Source organism: Vanessa tameamea, chromosome 15, assembly GCF_037043105.1.
Source record: "Vanessa tameamea isolate UH-Manoa-2023 chromosome 15, ilVanTame1 primary haplotype, whole genome shotgun sequence".
In the NCBI taxonomy this organism is placed as follows: domain Eukaryota; kingdom Metazoa; phylum Arthropoda; class Insecta; order Lepidoptera; family Nymphalidae; genus Vanessa; species Vanessa tameamea.
Genome location: NC_087323.1, coordinates 11,095,347 through 11,115,000, shown reverse-complemented (window position 1 = coordinate 11,115,000; position 19,654 = coordinate 11,095,347). Strand labels below are relative to the sequence as shown.

Below are 19,654 nucleotides of genomic sequence, written 5' to 3'. Positions count from 1 at the left end.
CCTTATTTAATCCTAACGATATGCACAGTAAGTAGCTACTATATGTTGCCATTGGTACTCTAAAAATATAAAATTTTTACTTACCAATAAATTTAAAAACCGAATACATTTTTTTTTCTTCTCATTTAAACGAGACCAAATGCGAAGTGTTATTTTTTTTTCGGTTTAATCGGTTCATTTTTATATCTGCCTGCCAATTCTTTAAACAAAAAAAACGAATACAAATTCAAAATTTATTTTAATAAAGTTTAAAGTTACAGACAGACACGTTGGAATCATTAAATAACAAGATAGATTAAATAAAAAAAAATAGTGAATAAATCTTATCATTCATTAAAATAAAAACCTTGGACTCAGGCTTCTTCCAGCACAGGACGGATGAAGAAAAAATTGTGAATATTAACATAATATTAAAATAAATCTGGTTATTTAAAAGTAACTGTGCGAGTTTGTTGCCGTTTCTTCTAAAGGCTACTTTCCGAAACGGTGGTACAGTTGAAATATTGACGATTCAAAAATGCATTATTGTAAAGTCAACTTGAATAAAATACCTTTCTAAGTAATTAAATTATTTTTATGTCATCGCTTAAAAATAAATTGATTGTATGATTGCAGTTAAAAAAAGACTGTTTCAATGAAATTAAAACGTTAAACAGACAACATCCCGTGTACTACGTGTAGCACTTACTTAGTATTCCACGTGAAGGCGTTACAATACCTACATTAGTCAACGCTTTGCCCATTCGCATATTTTAACATGCACGCAATTCTGATTGTTATCGCATACTACAAAGGATAATAGTTGCTTGCACATATTTAATCATCCATTGCTTAACTTCCGACAACTATTTCTAAATATGCTATTCAAATTTTAATCTTATTATTATAGTTATAAAGTTGATTATACGTTATTAAGGCGGTCCTTGCAAAGACTTGAGTCATTGCTCAGACAGTTTAAGAATTTAGGATTGCTGATTGAATATGAATTATAAAATACATTATGTACTCAGTATGTTTCATTGTAATGTAATAGCGACATAGTTTTATCAAAGATTCATGTCAAATATATTTTAATAGCTGGTTCGCGCCCTCTCAATAGTCTTTATCGTTACTGTGTTCTCTGATGTTAAATAATCTATATCTTCCAGAAGAAAGTTATCTGATGCAGAAATATTTTTTCAAATCCGACTCGTAGTTCCCGAGATAAGGGCGTTAAAACAAACAAAAGAGTTCTTTAGTTTTTTTGTATTAGTACATCGCATGTAACCGACAAATAACTCATTACTCTTCCACTAATTACATAACAAAGTACATATTTTAATAAAAAAAACTTTTCCTTCCGTATTGTCTAATACTGAGCAAAATTCCCTATCTAACAATTATTTTATGCCATAAGATTTAAATTTTAAATTGATAAAGATAAAAATATTGCGCAATTTTTTATATAATACGATCTCCTGGAAGGATTTATTGACTTTGCTGAATCGAATAATATGCTCAGAAAGTTAAGAATATTTTCTCTTTAGATAGCAAGTATGAATCGTTAAAAATATGTATTCGCTATGCGTTTATCGGATACCTCAAATAGACTAATTTAGTGAAAAGAGATGTTTTTTTGATGTTTAACATCTTTCCTCTCGCTTTTCTGCCATCTGTGGGAGTTTTGAAAAGAGACGGAAGTGTGCAATGGGGAAGTCGGGAATGCGCGCGCTGTTTGATTTGACGAAAAAGCGCGCGGTATTTAATTGAGTTGGTCGTCAGTTTTTTTTATGAAGTAGGTAGGCAGATAAACAAATGGGCCACCCGGTGGAAAGCGGTCACAACCGCCCATAGACAATGGCGCTGTAAGAAATATTAACCATTCCTTACATCGCTAATGTGCCACCAACCTTGGGAACTAAGATGTTATGTCCCTTGTGCCTGTTTTATTTAATTAATTACACCGGTAGAATATCTGATGAGTGGGTGGTACCACAAAGCCTTACCACCAAGTAAAGTCATTTGGTACCAATCCATTTTCCAAAGGATATAATATTAATGTTGCTTATTAATAAAATAAGATGTCAGATGGAACACATCCAACTACTAATCGCTCGCTCGTCTTGTCTTAATTTATTTTATTTGGTTTCGTCTTCAATTCATCTCTATTTCTGTTTAGTCATATTCTCTGTTAGCTAACAATGGTCGTCTCAAAATCTTAACACAACACATGCGCAATTTTTACATCGTAATTTTAAAAGATCTAAATTGTTCCGTTCATCTTGGAAGTTACTCACTTTTCATCAATCGTATCATATTATCTATTTTTGCACTGACCCAACACTTAACATTTTGTTTAACATGGGTATGTCTTCACCAGAATTAAATATTTCTTTAAAACGATACTCTGTAAAATGATGTTCTGAGTTCTGATGTCATTCCTCTATGACACATCATATTAAAATGATATTATAACTACAATACGAATGCTGCTCGTTATGTAAGAGAAAGCAGGCGATACAGTTACTTAACATCAGCGACCGGCTGCAGACTGGATTAGTTACACAAGGCTATTGTTCTTTGAGGTCAATTAAATGTTGACTAAATCTAATTATTGTGAACTTGTAAATATAAGACGTAATATAGCTGGGAACATACTTCTTTGTTGGAAAACATTTTACAATAATTGGTCACCACCTCACATTGACGTTAGAGCTGAAACAATACTAACCACCACTCGTCTAATCTACTGCTAATTACGTGCATAAGAGATATAGTATCGTAGATTCCATGCTTGACAGCGCATTGAACTCAAACAGTGTAGTACCTAAGGAATATACCACTCGATTTAAATGTCTGGAATTATGATTCCTCCTGACATATTTTGACCTCAGCGATCTTTCTCAAAGGAGACTAATCAACTGCGCAATACATATTATAGTGTGCAAGTGTGTGCAGTACATGTAAACTCTGTTTGATGAGACAGATTTGCTGTCTCATTGGATCACGAGAGCGAAGAAATACTCGCATAGGCTGATGAGACGACAAAGTTCGTTAAGAGAATGGAATCAACGACTGTACGCAGAGCCGTCTTAAGCTATACTGGGGCGCTTGGGCACCCGTGAATTTGGGGCCCTTTTGCTAGATATTTTTTGGTTTAATTTGGTAAACTGTTGGTTCTTCGGGGCCCTCTTAGGATAGGGGCCCTGGGCACGTGCCCCATGTGCCCTATGGTAAAGACGGTAATGACTGTACGTGCTTCAGCTTCTTTCGACAGGAAAACCCATTAACTATATTTATTGGATCGGGATTTGAACCCGAGAACTAGACCGAAGAGGCAGTGTAGAGGTGTTGTTAGCACTTCTCATAAGACGGCTCATTTGGGACTCACCTTTTTACATATGTAAATTAAACAGCACCCAGACGTTGTGAAACGAAGCGTCTTCCCTCGCGATGTTATTCTTCACTGTAGAATGTGAATTGCAAATAAATCAACTCCACGGAAACCATTACCGTGGTCTATTCACTAGACTTTTAATGATATCTTTTATATTTATTAAACCTCATCTCGTTACATATTCTACCGCCAAACAGCAATACTTAGTTTTGTTGTATTCCGGTATGAAGAGTGAGTGTGCCAGAGTAGCTACAGGCACAAGGGACATAACATCTTGGCTTCCAAGATTGGTGGCGCATTTCTGTTGTAAGAAATGGTTAATTTATATTATGGCGCCAATGTATATTTGCGATGGCGTCACTTACCATAATTTGGTAATAAATACCTATATTATAATATGGGTACGGAAAAATGGCCCAAATAAATGAATGTTTCATTGTACATATGTTCCGTATTTATTAAATCATTGTAAGTTGAAATATAAACCATTTTGAGAAGAGCTCTCGTATAATATCAACGTGCAATAGCTGTAATTCGAGATGACCAAATATTTAAATTGTCATTGCATGTAGGCGTTACCAGTGCTAGTACATTTTTTACGCATGAAAGTTATTTTATATTATGATAAATTTTTCTCTTGTCTTATTTATCTATGCGATAAGTAAAGTAAGAGTTATAATTATGTAACAATTATACTTCTATTTTTGTTATTATGTGCTTCTTCTTGGAACTCTGTATTGTTACTGCCTGTAAATTTCCCAATGCTGGGCTCTTTTCTCATCTGTTGTAGAGGAGACCAATAATACCTAAATCCTCAACAGTTTCAATCATCTTGTTCAAATGTGGATCGCTTACAAAAATTACAATAAAAAATTAGGAAAATAATGCAATATTTATAAAACCTTTTTAATGTAGTATCAACGCTAAATTCTAAGGTTATTTTAATATTAACCGGGTCAAGATGGCGTGTGTTAATATTGGAAGACCCCGTTTTAACTGTGACCTTTTCACGGGTACGAAAACAGTTTATTTCAATCAAAAAAAAGTACATTAAAATATCGAGATGGCCTCGGTGATATGAAACGCGGAAATAGCGGGTTTAAAATTTCAGAATTGTGTGCATTTAAAATATTTTTATTTATCTGAAATAAAATACAGAATACGAAAAATAAATAAAATGAATGAACGCCTTTCACTCGACGCGACCGACTATGAAAATATACTTACTTTACAAGCTATGCAGGTTCCCGCGACTCCTTTCAAGTTAAATTTATATTTCTTTTATTATTTTTTATGCAGGTTTTAGGGTACCTCCATGAGTAGGGTGCCAATACTAACTTATAACGATTACGATACGTTTTTTTCTATTACGACCCAATTTGACTATTCCACACAAAAATGAACATAATCTTAATCGTAATTGCGGACCAATTGTACTTATTTATATTGTTTACGATACGATCCCAATTATATTCAGACTTTTACCGAAACGCAACTGGATCGCGTTTGTAGAATATGGACGGCAACGATTGAAACTGACAATTACTCAGTAAAATTGGGGCCTGTTCAGTAGTTTAGTCCGACAATGTAACAAATAGACAATCGGTGTTAATTTCGCATCAATAATATAAGTCATGATTTGATATAGAAAAAAAAAAACATTAGCGCGTACAGTACTAAACTCATGCTAGAAGTGAAACTACTTAAATATGTCGCTGTCTCTTTTTCTCTCTACGTCATATCTATTTTCTCTCTCATATAACGAAATATGTTTTAACGTGACCCATGATTGTTGTTCAAGAAATGTCATTTCTATATTAATTCAATTAAATATGAAACAAAAAAAAAATAGATGATGTCTTTCTTCTCTTAAAAAACTGAATTAGCCATTGTATTGAACAAGATCCCGCAATCATGGATTTACATTGAGTTCCAGACACTTTACCATCTGGGCTCTACTGTGACATATTCAAATATAATTTCCTGATAATGAACCGTTTGGCAAAAGTGTGGTGACATCGATTTGGACAGTTCTATAGGATTAGTGTAGTGCAGTATCAGCAGCAATACTAATAGTTGTGTTCCGGGTTGAAGAATGAGTGAGCCAGTGTAATTACTGGAAGATGAGAAATAACATCTAGATTGCCAAAGTTGGTGGTGCGTATGTAAGGGATAATTAATAAGGCCGATGTCCACAGGCTCTGTTCTGTTCTGGGAACATTTATCTAATTGAAATAAAAAAATGAATACATTTGTTTAATAATTAATGTAGAATTTTTTATGTTACGTTACTTTATATATATTTTTTCTTTTCAGTATCAGATATCGGGCACAACATAATTCAAGATGCGTTCCTCATCGCGGTCGAAGAACAGGCGAGGCAGCGCTTGCAGCGGCTGTCAGCGCTCAAACGGATCACTCCAGTCGACATGTCCAAGTTATCTGTAGAGGTATGTAAAATATTGTATAGTTGATTATAACATTATAAAGGTAGTTATACATTATAAAGCTTAAATAATTATAAGATAATATTTTATCAATGACAAAATAAGAGTCTATCTATACAAAATGTAATGCAATGCATTTTCCAAGCACGAGCTATTGATTTTTTTTTCCGAATGCCTCAATTTTTTTTTTTTTATTACGTGGATAGTTGAAATTGCGCAATACATAGTTAAGAAATATGTATATCTGGAACGTGCCATTAAAGAGGAGGAAATATCAGTAAGATGTTTTGTAGTCCTATTTCTGCAACACATCAGAAAGCGTACGGTTTTGTTGTTCGGTCTCCGCTACTCGGGTTTGCTCTAGACTCAAACCTCTTCAGTCTGGTAGTAAATTTGTCATTGCAGTAATAAATCAATAAAAACTGAAACTGTTGTAAACGCGAGATAAGCAATAAATAGACTAATTCTTATTTTGCTCTTAACAATTCTGTTTACTAGTTTTTCTTTTTCAGCTTCTTTCATTATTTATTATACAGTAATTAGTAAACTAAAATTATTTGTTAAGTTAACGGGCATTTTCTTTCACCAATTAATCAAGTCTGATGTGTTTTTTAACGAATTACTTTCACAAGCATTCGCTGTATTTCATATCATGAAACACACTACGTTACTAACTCCGTTATACCTTTCTGGAGCCTCTAAAGCCTTTGAGCTGTAGCCTAAACTCTGCAATCTGGAATAACGAGCACATTACCCTGAAGGGTTGATGTGTAACTTTATACGTATTACATAAGAGCCAGGAGCGAGGATTTTCTTTCTGAATACTCCACTTGAATTAGATATATGTCATGAAATGTACAACGTGTACAAAAATACATTTCCTAGGCGATAGGGTTTTGTGCAAGCCTATTTGGGCAGGTACCACCTCCTCATCATATATTCTATTGGAAAACAGTAATTGGTATTATTGTGTTCCGATTTGAATTTAAATGAGCTAGTGTAACTACAGGTAGCAGACATAAGACATCTTAGTTTCTAAGGTTTATGGAGCATTGGCGATGTAAGTACCTATTTGCTGCACCAATGTCTTAGGGCGGTGGTGACTTGCCCACATGTAACATGTGGCTGGGTCAAGACATCTTCTCCTTCAAAATAAGGTTAAAGATTATCTATGTGTCGGTATTGGACACCTGCAGGTGACATCACGATTACAATTTAATAACATGAAAATTCTTGGACTATTTTCTGTGTTTAATCAGATTCTTAAAATTCACGTTTGCTTACAACTGGGGCAACTAAAATCAATATATACTCAAAGTTAGAAATGGCTGTGAAAAAACGTGGGAGTAAGTTACACGCGCTCATCAGTAATCCAGTCGACATTTGTGCGTCTGTGTTCCGGCTTAATGGTTGAGGCATACGAGTTACACATCACTGGTAGTTACCAAGTATTATCAGTTATTATTTTGCCCGACTTTACCACGCCTCTACTACTTTGGTACTGTCACCAAAATAATTTTAAATATGAGATTCATCCTAGAGATCAGCCAGTTTGAAAATCCTTACGTTGTTTGCTTTCAAGCGGTTACAAAAGGTCCCAAGTCAAAACAAGAAAAAACGGAATTAATTGCTTTTAAAAATGTAAAAATTTCTCAACTTCATAATAAGTCTCGCTCCGACGCTGACATAATGGCGTACACTTGAAAATGTTTTTCACGTATCTCGTTCCCGACACGAAACAATTATCGTTTTGTAGAACGGACCACTTGTTGGTAAAAAATTTTGTCATTACACTTTTTATTGCTCATTAAGGATAGCCACAATTGGTACCTATAAGCCCCATTAATTATTTTTACCGAGATAATCAACGAAAGATCTGTAAAAATAACCGTTATAAGCTCTAAGTCTAAATCTTGCTAATTAAGATGGCTCCGTGTATGGGAAATGTGTAGCCTAGACAAGAAGGTTAATAACCTCTGGATTTTTTTATGTACTTAATTAGTGTTTTGAACTTATCTCGTTCAGCAGACATGGCAATGATAGTAAACTATAAAGAAACCTGCATTTCACAAGGAAATCTTTGCGAGTATTTGCACATATAGGTAGGTATTTTAGCGCATAGTATAAAGGCGTAGTGACACGAGGTACAATAATTTCGTATTCATTATAACTACTAGAACTAGATAGTTATAATTTTCTTTTTTAATCTGTGATGTAAGGTTTGATATAAAATGTATTGATTGTAATTGTTGATAATACTATATAAATAAATTAACTACAACTTTTTCTAATACATTGTATAAGTTACATATTTCTTAGCGGATATTATAACATAAATAAACAAATGAAAAACTAATATCTAAGCAAACTTTAAAAACAAACCTTTCAACAAAGGTAAATAGATAAAAGTGATTTCTGATTGGCTAACAATAGAGTTGATAACAATACCGAATGAATTGTAAAATTTCTCTTCACATAATGGATGATTTAGATAAAATTAGAAACAGGATAAGAATCATAATAGACGTTTTTCTCTTCACATATATTTTTTTTATTCGTTATTTGAGTAACATCGCGTAATGTTTTTTTTTTGGGACGGCAGACGAATAAATCCACTTTACTGTAATCGTGACTTCGCCCATAGCAAGTACCAACCATCGTCAATGCGCCGCCGACCGCCAGAATTAAGATGCATATGGCATCTTAAATCTAGTATCAGCGGCGCTTTTGTTTGGTGAGCCTTTGATACCCATCACGATGGACCTGCAAATCTGCCATAAACAAAAAAGCTCGACTTATAATAAAAATAAAAATAATCGCCTGATTTATGATATAGGTGGGCGGTCAAAAGGACCACCTGATGGTAAGTAGTCACTTATACAAGGGTGCTGTAAGTAATATTAACAATTCCTTAAATCTCGAGAACAAAGATGTTATGTCTCTTGTGCCTGTAGTTACACTGGCTCATTCGCCCTTCAATCCGGAACATAAGCTAAATATTCGATGAGTGGGTGGTATCTATCCAGACGGGCTTGCACAAAGCCCTACCACCAAGTAAAAATAAACTAAACACATTAAGTCTCACCTGGGTGCGGTGATCTGTATTATCGCCTTCATTTTTATACGATATAAATTATTGAAGATGAAATTTAAATGACAGTTTAATAGGAAGAATTTGGCTCCAACATTTCGGAAATTGGTCTAGTGTTAACATAATTATACTATGTCCATTTCTTTATTTTCTCGATGAAAGTTCTAATTTGACAGTCGTAGTGTTGTGACCAAATAACATGATATCGATCGCATATATTTATTATATTTTGAACAAAGACAAATACAGCAGAAACATTCAAATATATATTTTTTTTTTGATTACCTGTCGTTATAATTATGTCGTTTCGTTGTCGAGTACCTACCTGTACCTACTTATTTTACAACAGCTTGGAAAATTTTAAAGAAGTTGGCATTATAAATCGAGAATTAATACGTGTAGCATCTTGCAATGAAATTTATATTAGTTAATAAATTTGTACAAAAGTATCCGGCAGATTATATACATACAGTAAACTATGTACACAAACAAAGAGATTAGGTCTTCTTGACTATAAAGAATCTAACTTTATCAAAAAAATTACTTCCTTAAATCTGGGATATTATAATTACTTCTAAAGTGGATATCTGACCATGTTTTCCGACTGTGGAACATCCTCTATAATAACTGCTTTATAATGCAATTTTGTGGCGTCAAGTTACAAAGTTTAAAATTAGTTTTGTATCTACAAAAGCTGAATTTCGGTTAAGCGGTTACGTAATTTGTATATTGGACAACTTCGATACAGGTTTTTGTACTGCTTTAAATATGAAGATATTACTTTCAGTGCGAAATGGTAGCTCTTATCATTGAATCCCATTTAAATCTCAAAAGTAATAAAAGAATAATTTCTTAGATAGGATTAAAAACAAACGTTTATTTATCTTCATGTGCGTTAAATGTGGCAAGTTCATTTTTGAACTAGTTCCTCGCAACCATTTCTGTTTTAAATTTGGTTTTGATTACAATACAAACTAGTATACCAGGTTTTATATGTTTAAGTATAACAGAAGCTTGATTTAACTTAAGAGGACAGTCCTTGCGGAACGCCTAAATAGCGCTTACTATTTTCGAAATATCTTAAAACTGGAGCATTGATTATGGATGAAAAAAAACATTCAGTATCTTAATAGATAGATCTCAAGTTTCACCGCATGATATTTCTAAAATTTGTATTAATAACTCAGTAAATTCATCGTCAACATCACTCCAAACACTGAAATCGACCTTTTCTATTAACGTTTTTTAAGCTATTAAGCTGCTAGTTTATACATGTATTTTTGGTTAAATGGGGACACAAAAGTGTAAATAATAAGTTCACCGTGTTAAATTTCTATTACATCACATAATATTATAGTAATTTTTATTTAAATATTGCTTACTTTTTGGCATTCGTCGTCCATACTTTTTAGTATGGAGAAAATCATTTGACGGTTTTGACTTATTATTCGACATCGCTGTCAATAAATTTTCAGTCCCTCCCCAGATCTCAAGGTGGGAGCACGTCAGTTTTTATTTCGAGCCGAGTCTTATAATTTCGCGAATCGTCTACGCACACATAGACAAGTTACCATAAGGGTGGGGCGCGAGTGTCGTGGGATGCAATTGTTAATTTTTACTTTTCAAGATTTATCGACTATTAGTCAAGTCACATATTATTAAGTTAGTTCTTTGATAAATAAATATTTTTGTAATAATTAATAAAAATTGAACGATTTTAATTGGCTTTTTAATTGCCCTGTATGAATCTACCCCATGGCGTACGAATTTACCGCATTTACTGTACGAACGTACCCCTACCATACCAATACGTGGGGTACATTCGTACAATTATTTTATATAGAAAAAAGCCTATAACCCTTTAACCTTTTGTCATAATAGTTTTGGACTTTTTTGTAACAAACTATAATATATTTGTTACACTTAAGCACATAAACTAGGTAAATACGACAATTAATCACATCGTAAAAAAATAAAATCTGAAAAGTGTACGAAGGGTAACTATTTTCCCCTAATGTCGAATTAAAAGTACAAAATTGTAAGGATGAACACAGTGAATACCCGAATGAACCTGAATGTAATGTATTTTTTGCACTACCCTGCTTATTTTTTTCTCTTAATACGAAATTTAAAACAAACGCCAACTCATACCCAAACTCATGTCGTTTAGTTCGTCTGCTTAATTCCTAATTATATAAATGCTTAATTAAAATAGTGCATAGTGCTAAGCAAAAACGGTTGATATACATTCCATTTTGTACTGATGCTATACTTAGTTAGTAACTTTCATGACCAGATACCGTCAGCGGGCCGCCCCCCTGATTTTTGTGTAATATAAAATAATTTTAATTGACTTGTTTAACCAAGAAGATTTATGTCTTTAGTTTTTAGTTAATTAAAAAGAAAACTGATTAATATTTACCTCCATTATTTTTATTTATAAAATTTAAGTAAGTGATTATTTAATGTGTCTTAACGCCCTAATTCGTTATACCTACCAACCTTAAAATATCCAGAAAATAATAATTTAGTTAGAGGAGAGCAGTAGAATCAGAGAGAATAAAAATCATAATGTATATGAGGCATCTTAATGCACTCTGACCGCACCCTATGCTATCAAATAATTTATAATTGTGTTTGCGAGTGACAGCCTTATAGCTAATACATTACTCATAAATAAATGTATTTTTATAAATCCTACGTTATGAACGCGCAATGAAAATTTAATTTATTCGTTGCAACGAAAACAAGCAACTAATTGTCTAGAGGGTGCGTACGATACACTGCACAATGCAAGTGTATTATTGGAAAGTACCTATGTGTGTGTTCTAAAATAAATTCCCACGCTTACAAACTATGCTCTTAACTTAAATTTTGTCTGAAATTTTGACTTACTTTGATTTTCTTTCAGTTAAATAAAAGAAAACGAACACAGCCAGAGAATCGCCAAGAACTGAACGGATACATCGCCAACTCCACAGTATACGTCACGTCCATTAACGAAAACGGAGCTATTGAGAGCAAGCCGACAATATCGTCACCAAAATCTCAACCTAAATCACTACAAGCCAAACCGGCTCCAATCATAGCCAACGGTATTCAAATAGATAAGAAAAAAGAGGCAGAAGTCGTAGAAATAACAGTAGAACAAGAGAAACACGAAAAGGATTCGAGTGAAAAAAGTGTTAAAGTCGTTGTCGAAAGTGAAGTGAAGGAAAGTGAAGTGACAAGTGATAAAAGTGAAGCGTACAATGTTGTAAGGGAGCAACTAAACAACGGTAGATGTGAGAAGTTACTGGGCGAGCAGCCCGACCACAGGATCCGGGCGACGGCTGTCGTTGAGAATAATAAATTAGGACCCGGCGAAAAAGGGTAAGTTGTTGATTGATAGACTTTTAGATTTAAGAATTTTATTCTTAATTGTGGGAAATGAGGATATTTTTAGTCGATCTCGGGCTTATGTACTTCGCAGGAATACTCAAGGAAACAGCAAAACAATTAAGTCGTTTTGGAACTCTCTTACTAATTATCAAGGCTCGTTTAAAAAATGCTGTTAGCATTTTAAACAAGACAACATTAAAGTAAACTATTGACTAATGGATACTGGATAAAAATAAAACCGACATTGACAACAAAACACATCTTGCTCAGATTCGCCGGATCCTTAGCCTAAGGTTCTTTTTTTTGTCTAAAATTTATGGTAGATTTTTATTTTAAAATATATTGATTCTGTCGTTCCAAATAGAAATTGTTTATTTAATACAAATAAATTGTAATCAATTTCATAAAATCTTTATTCGTCGTAGAAAGTGAGAACGAAATTGCGATCGTTCAAGGTTTTCTCGTGATCTAATTGATTAACTATTTTAAGTCGATTGTCGATTAATGTTATTGATTTTCATTAGTCGGTTTTATTTTATGATGCGTATCTTATATATTTTATAACCCGTACTAATAAACAATATGCTTATAAACGTCATTTCAATTTGCATAGAGCGAATGCTTAGTGTTTTGTACAGTTAGAAAAAAAAAGTTGAAGAGTTGAAATTAACTTGAATTTGAATAATTATTGGAAATAATCATGAGTCGCATTATATAATCAAATCTGGTTCCTTGTATTTACTTGCATAACCGAATACAACAATAAATATGTAAAAATTAGTGTCAATTTCATAAGGAAAGTCAGAGTGAATTATTAATTCAACGAAGTATAAACAGTGAGCACGATCAGAAAAAAAAATGTATGCTGTTAATATCCTTTAAACTCAGATTAGAAAACATGGGGAGGATGGAGCGCGCTGAACATTAAAGTGAAGCAACAAAAGTAAGGACGAATACAAAGGCGATTTTGATGTATTTTTTGTTTTATACGTCAACGATTAAAAGTTAAAGTGAGAGCAGTATTTTTCTCCACTAGAATATTCAGCGCGCTCTTTCTAGTCCATCAAGCAATTCATAAACAAGACCGTAAATGTCCCTGTGAATCTCAATCTGTATGTAAACTGGCTCACTTTATATACGAGTATAATCGGATTACAACAATACAAGGTCTTGGGATGTATCCAGGGGCGATTGCACTAAGCTTTCTGCAACATCATTTATCACAATCAGAAGAGTTGCACGGAAAAATGACGAAAGTTGAACCTATACGGTTTGATATATCGTAAAATAACTATGTTAAAAAAAAAAACAAGACTATCATGGATGAATTTATATTGACTCGGGATGATGTAAGGATTGTGATTCCTCATACATTTATATCTGTTCAGGTATTTAAAAGTTATGGTTGATTAAAGAAACACAAATATGCACACAGATATAAACCCTGAAAACATTACACTCCTTTTCTGCACAGACGTGTAAAACGTGCGGCAAATTTGGCAGGGTTTTAATTGCAAAGGAATTTGTTGTATATTTGAAATAGCTTGTCTAATATTGTATTTATGTAGCCACAATTAGTAATAGAAAAGTTGACTATGAAAATGTTACAAATTGCAACAGCGGAATTTAAACTCGCTGTATTGCGCTCAAGGTCTGCGATTGGGATGTGTTCGCTTGCCTTTTTATATGAATTTTATTTTATATCGGTCAATTTCATTTGTTTTGTTTTATTTTGATGACAGATTTGTTATGAACGTTTTTATTGAGGACGTTATGGTGCTTCTAAAACGTAACCGTAACCGATAAAAAATATAAGTTTTATAATTTTGTTTATGTGTAGTGTTTTACTTGAAGAGAGTAACTTATTGTATTTTCAATCTATTAGTTCTTTTTCTGTGCAACCAACACACACACCAACAAATAAAGTTAAATTATAATCTTGTAATTTTTCTATAAATTATTATTACGAGTGGTCGCACTTTTCCTTTATTTAACAGATTTTTACAAATTTCGAAACATATGACAATTTTTTTTATTTTTATTTTATTGTAATCTGACGACGTCTGTTTGTACGCTTTACATTTGTTTTTTTATACAGCCATAGCGCCGCTCTCTAAGTGGCCAGTGACTTTATTCCGCTCTTTAAATTCAAATTAATTCTTTGTTAAATCATAACGATTTAATAAATTGCAATCAATAATCTTTATTTTTCTGCACATCCAGGGCTGGAGCTCTTCAAAATGAGACCATAACCGATTCTTTATGTGCAGCTGTCGTCCCATAATCAATGGGACAAAAATCGGTTTACGCTATTAATATATAAGATTACATTGTTGTAATGGAATATTCGTAACCGAAATTATCCGAAACAATCGAATAATCCGAAATAATTTCATATCTGTAACCGTATCTGAAACCGATAAAATAATATTCATATATCCGCAACCATATCCAGATCCAAAACGACATATCCATAACGTCTGGTTTTATCTATCGATATTGAATCCATAAATTGGGCGTCATTATCTACGTATCTTTAATTATTAATGATTTATTATATGTGTAGACATAAAAATAACATTAATTTTCAAATTGAGAATTAGATTACATTGTTTTTTTTTTCTGTCTTGGAATGCTCGCAACTTCGGAGGGAAGCAATAATGACGAAAAGAAAACTGCGAATGAAAGTTTCGTTCCGTGAGCTCCACATGCCTTTAAATTTTTTTTGCAATCTGGGATGTAAAAAAATTCATATCAAATTATTAAAGACACATTGATACATAAAAAAAAAAAATTACAAAATATTTCTTTTTTAAGAAATAATTTCTCTCACATAGTATAGTGGGTTGTATTTTATGAGCCGAGATGATCAAGTGGTTAAAATACGTGAATCTTAAAAGAAGGTTGTGGCTTCAATCATGGGCAAGCAACCCTAAAAGCGGAAAGGAAAACATCTTGAGGAAACCTGCATATGTATCCTCAAAACCTTCTCTTCAAGAAGTAGGAGGGCCATAGTCGAGCTGGTACATTAACAGGCCTTTATGACAGGCCATGTGAGTATAATTTATACATATAAAAAGTCCACGTCTGTTCATATAAATTAATTAACCACTTTCAACTATAGACGTTAAAAACGAGCGTTAAATCGAGATATTAAAAAACTAGTTTCAATATCTGCTTTCAATACAAGGAAAACGGATGACAGGATGGTGTCTCGTACAGTTATCTGCGGGTTATACCTACATCTGCTATTTCCTTAAATATTTTTTACTGACTTCTAGAAAAAGAGGTTCTCGATTTGCTGGAAACTGCTTTGATATGATCTGATGTGGCTGGAGTTTTCGTTATTAAATAGGTACACATTATTTTCACGGAACGGGATAATTTATAATATATTAGGATCTGGAAAATATCTTCTGCGATAACCATGGAATTTCTTTTCTCTCTGCAACAGCAAAAGGCAAATGCGTGCCTCAACATCAGGATCAATGCAGTGTATATTTAAATTCCATTCATTCAAATCGCTGCCATATCCAGTGTTATATTTAATTAGTTTCTCCTTGTACGTGCCTCCGCACCGCACCACACACATACAAAACTGCTTTGGGCTTTCTTTTGACTTAGCAGTCTTCCCGTTTGGCATTAACTTCCAATAAAATTCTAATATTAATTTCTAATTAGTTATTTCAGTACACACCACACAATAGATAAAATTATTTTTAACAGTAAATCTGTTTTTTTTTTATAAATAATAAATATTGGACAACATCACATACATCACTCTGATCCCAATGTAAGTAGCTAAAGCACTCGTGATATGGAAAATCAGAAGTAACGACGGTACCACAAACACCCAGACCCAAGACATAGAAAACTAATGAACTTTTTCTACATCGACTCGGCCGGGAATGGAACCCGGGACCTTGGAGTGGCGTACCCATGAAAACCGGTGTACACACTACTCGACCACGGAGGTCGTCAAAATCTGACTAGATAGAATCGATCATAACACGAATGAAAAATTAAATATTTACGAGTTTGAATCGTTCCTCTGCTATAATTGCCTTTGCATTAAAACCGTCCTTGAATCGGAACTGGACACGGTCATTATTACTTCGAGTGCAGACGTATAAGAATTTTCCAGCTCGTTGTAATTTAAAGAACATATCCTCAGAATAATTACAGATGATGGGGAAATATATGCACGCGTGCGCACATGTTCGTTTATTTGCTCGGCTATTGTTTTTTGCACCTGTGTTTGGAAAAGATACTTAAGCTTGTGTAACGATAACTTTTATATGTAACAATGAGGAATTGTTCCATTACCGTCTACGTATTTAAATGATTATTATTGTTATTTAACTTCAAACTACGCTGATAAAGCATAAGCATTGATTAAACGAAACTTTTTTGCCCAATATATCCTAACAAACACATGTGTGAAAAGAATACAATACAAACTAACACCAAGTAATTCAACAATGTTATAATGAAGTTTGCTTGCAGTGAATTAAGTTTTTTTTTTTTCAGAAATAATTAATAACGATAGTACTTATTCAGTCCAGATTATTAAGAGCAGTTAAACTAAAACTTCGTCAATTTCAATCGTCAATTCTTTAACTAATTTATTACATTCACTTCCTCTCAAGGTCAACTTTAGTTAAATGAAAACCATCAAATCAACGTTCAAGTCTATTTAACTGACTTTTAATCAATAACCGGTTCCAACCGGTTACATTAAACTTATTTTAATTACTCAGAAATAATGATGTATCGATGACCTCAGAACATTGCAATCAGTTTACAAACACAAGTCATTTTAGGAAATACCGAAAACATAATGTTATTGATCTGAAATGAAGACTTGCGTCAGTTTTTATGATGTATTTGTTTTTTTCTTGGAAAGGCAAAGACTGATACCTTTTACGGCTTGATTTAAGATGTGAGTAAAATAACTGAATAAAAAAAAAACTAATGATGGTGAAATCAAAATAAATGGATATTTATTACACTAAACTAGAATACAAGCAACAAGAATTGTAAGTATCCGTGTATTCGTTTCCAGCTGTTAGGTACCTTGTGTATTTTCTCTGTTGAATTTCATGCTGAAAGGTTGTACTTCAGGCGTAAAAGCGTAACAAACGTGCAAGTAAACAAACTCGCTCTCGCGTTTACAATATAACTGATTACAACGATAGAGTATTAACTTATCATTACCAGACGTAAAACGGTTAGGCAAACATTTAAATAATATATTTACAGATATGATATTGTAATAGGTTTTTGTATATAGAATGATCTCAAGCCGAGTGATCTCAACAATCAACGTGGTGGCCGACCGCGAAACACAGTTATGTGTATTTTCTAAGCTCTGTAAAAACCCGGTTACTTTTCCTGTCTAGAAATGATGCTTAGAAATATATTGCAGTTATATTATAAAGATTGAGTAATATATTGTTATGGATTATTATTTTTTTAATAATATAGGTAGGTCGACGAATAACCTGATGGTGTGTGGTTACTACCGCCCATAGACAATGGCGCTGTACGAAATATTAACCGTTCCTTACATCGCCAATGCGCCACCAACTTTGGAAACTAATTGTTATGAGCCAGTGTAACATGCAGGCACAGGTGCCTGTATGTTACACTGGCTCACTCAACCTTTAAAGTTGAACTCAACAATACTGAGTAATAAATAATGTTTGACGGTAGAATATCTGATGAGTGGGTGGGACCTACCCAGACGGGCTTGCACAAAGCCCTACCGCCAAGTAAAGTCGCAATAAATGACTCAATATATAGTCAACCAGGGCCGAACCTAAGTTTAGGGGGCCCTGGGCTAACACTACTTAGGGGCCTACCTAAGACATATCTGAACGTAGACTTTAATTAAATTAATTGAATAGGTTTGATTAATTTTAGTACTCGCAGGCCTGCAAACCATACTCTCTTTTTATTTTAATAAAGTTATGGATTATTTCGCATTGTCACCTATTTTTGATTTTGACTTGACTTAGCTGGGGCGCCCTTGTATCCACGGGGCCCTGGGCTGAAGCCCAAAAAGTCTTATGGTAGATCCGGCCCTGTAGTCAACACAATACATTATTGTGTCATTCCCTGTCGTACATGCTATTTAAAAAAGTCCATATATTTCTTTGTCACTCTGTGCATAAGAAGTGGATATTATTTCATTTATTTTCAATGAATAACCAAAGAGTTCAATTCCAAGTTTAAGCAGACGAAGTTATGTTGATTACAATTGACATTAGCTCATGTAGTTGAGTCATTGTCGTTGGCTGTATAATTATTTCACAAGAAGTATATGTTGATTTTTACTTGTACAAATAAAAAAAAAAAACAAATTATGTCGTCAAAGTACTTATTGAGATAATACCTTGCCTGTCGTTTCATATCAGTTCTGTAAATACCAACGCAATTTATTTATTATTAAACACAACCGATGGGCTATCATAAAGCAAACTTTTAAAAAAATGCTACCCTTAAGAGTAAAATATGGGTAATAATTTTAACTATCACCAATTAAGTATTAATTAATTTTATTTTAGGTTATGTTTGCAAAATAGATTTAACTATTGATCAAGAACTTAAGGAAAATTTAAAATGTTTACAAGTAGATTTATTCAAGCTAGAATTACTTTTTAATTAATTTATTTTTTTTGTGCGTCTATAAAGACTGTCAAAGCTGAGAACGCGTGGAAAAAGATAGTGGGCAACAGTTGGCCACTAAGAACACGCACTCTAGTAAATTAGTATGACGTTTGGTGAGTTTTTTTTTTTATGGCATTGGTTGGCGGACGAGCATATGGGCCACCTCATGGTAAGTGATCACCACCGCCCATAGACAAAGGCGCTGTAAGAAATATTAACCATTGCTTACATCACCTATGCGCCACCAACCTTGGGAACTAAGATGTTATGTCCCTTGTGCCTGTGATTACACTGGCTCACTCACACTTCTAACCGGAACACCACAATACAGAGTACTGTTATTTGGCGGTAGAATATCTGATGAATGGGTGGTACCTACCCAGACGGGCCTGCACAAAGCCCTACCACAAAGTAAACTAAGGTACTAACTAAGGTACTGTCACGTACACTAAGGTAATAAAGTTGGCTCGTTCGTTTTAGCTCTTTAGTGCGACACACTTATCTAGATATATAAATACTAATCTAAGGATCTACAATTCAATCACGATGGCGCGCCCCTCTGCTGTATTCCTTATATCCTTTAAGATATACTTTAGTGTTCGTGAGACGACTAAGAATAAAGACAGCAAAGAAATACAAATTACATTATATTTGTTAATTTAAAGTGGAGGGGCGCGCCTTCGTGAT

The 19,654-nt window shown here is 33.5% G+C and overlaps 1 protein-coding gene across 6 annotated transcripts in view; it reads left to right on the top strand.

The window, feature by feature from the left end:
* Sdt (stardust) overlaps nt 1–19,654 on the top strand; it is a 185,183-nt gene that overhangs the window by 38,628 nt on the left and 126,901 nt on the right. For 5 of the 6 annotated variants that reach the window (XM_026642230.2, XM_026642229.2, XM_026642226.2 and 2 more), the window contains 2 exons: nt 5,693–5,826; nt 11,826–12,286. In XM_026642230.2, coding sequence (XP_026498015.2) covers nt 5,693–5,826; nt 11,826–12,286 — 595 coding nt within the window. The remainder of the gene's footprint in view (nt 1–5,692; nt 5,827–11,825; nt 12,287–19,654) is intronic. The other variant, XM_064217167.1, reaches the window with a different exon arrangement.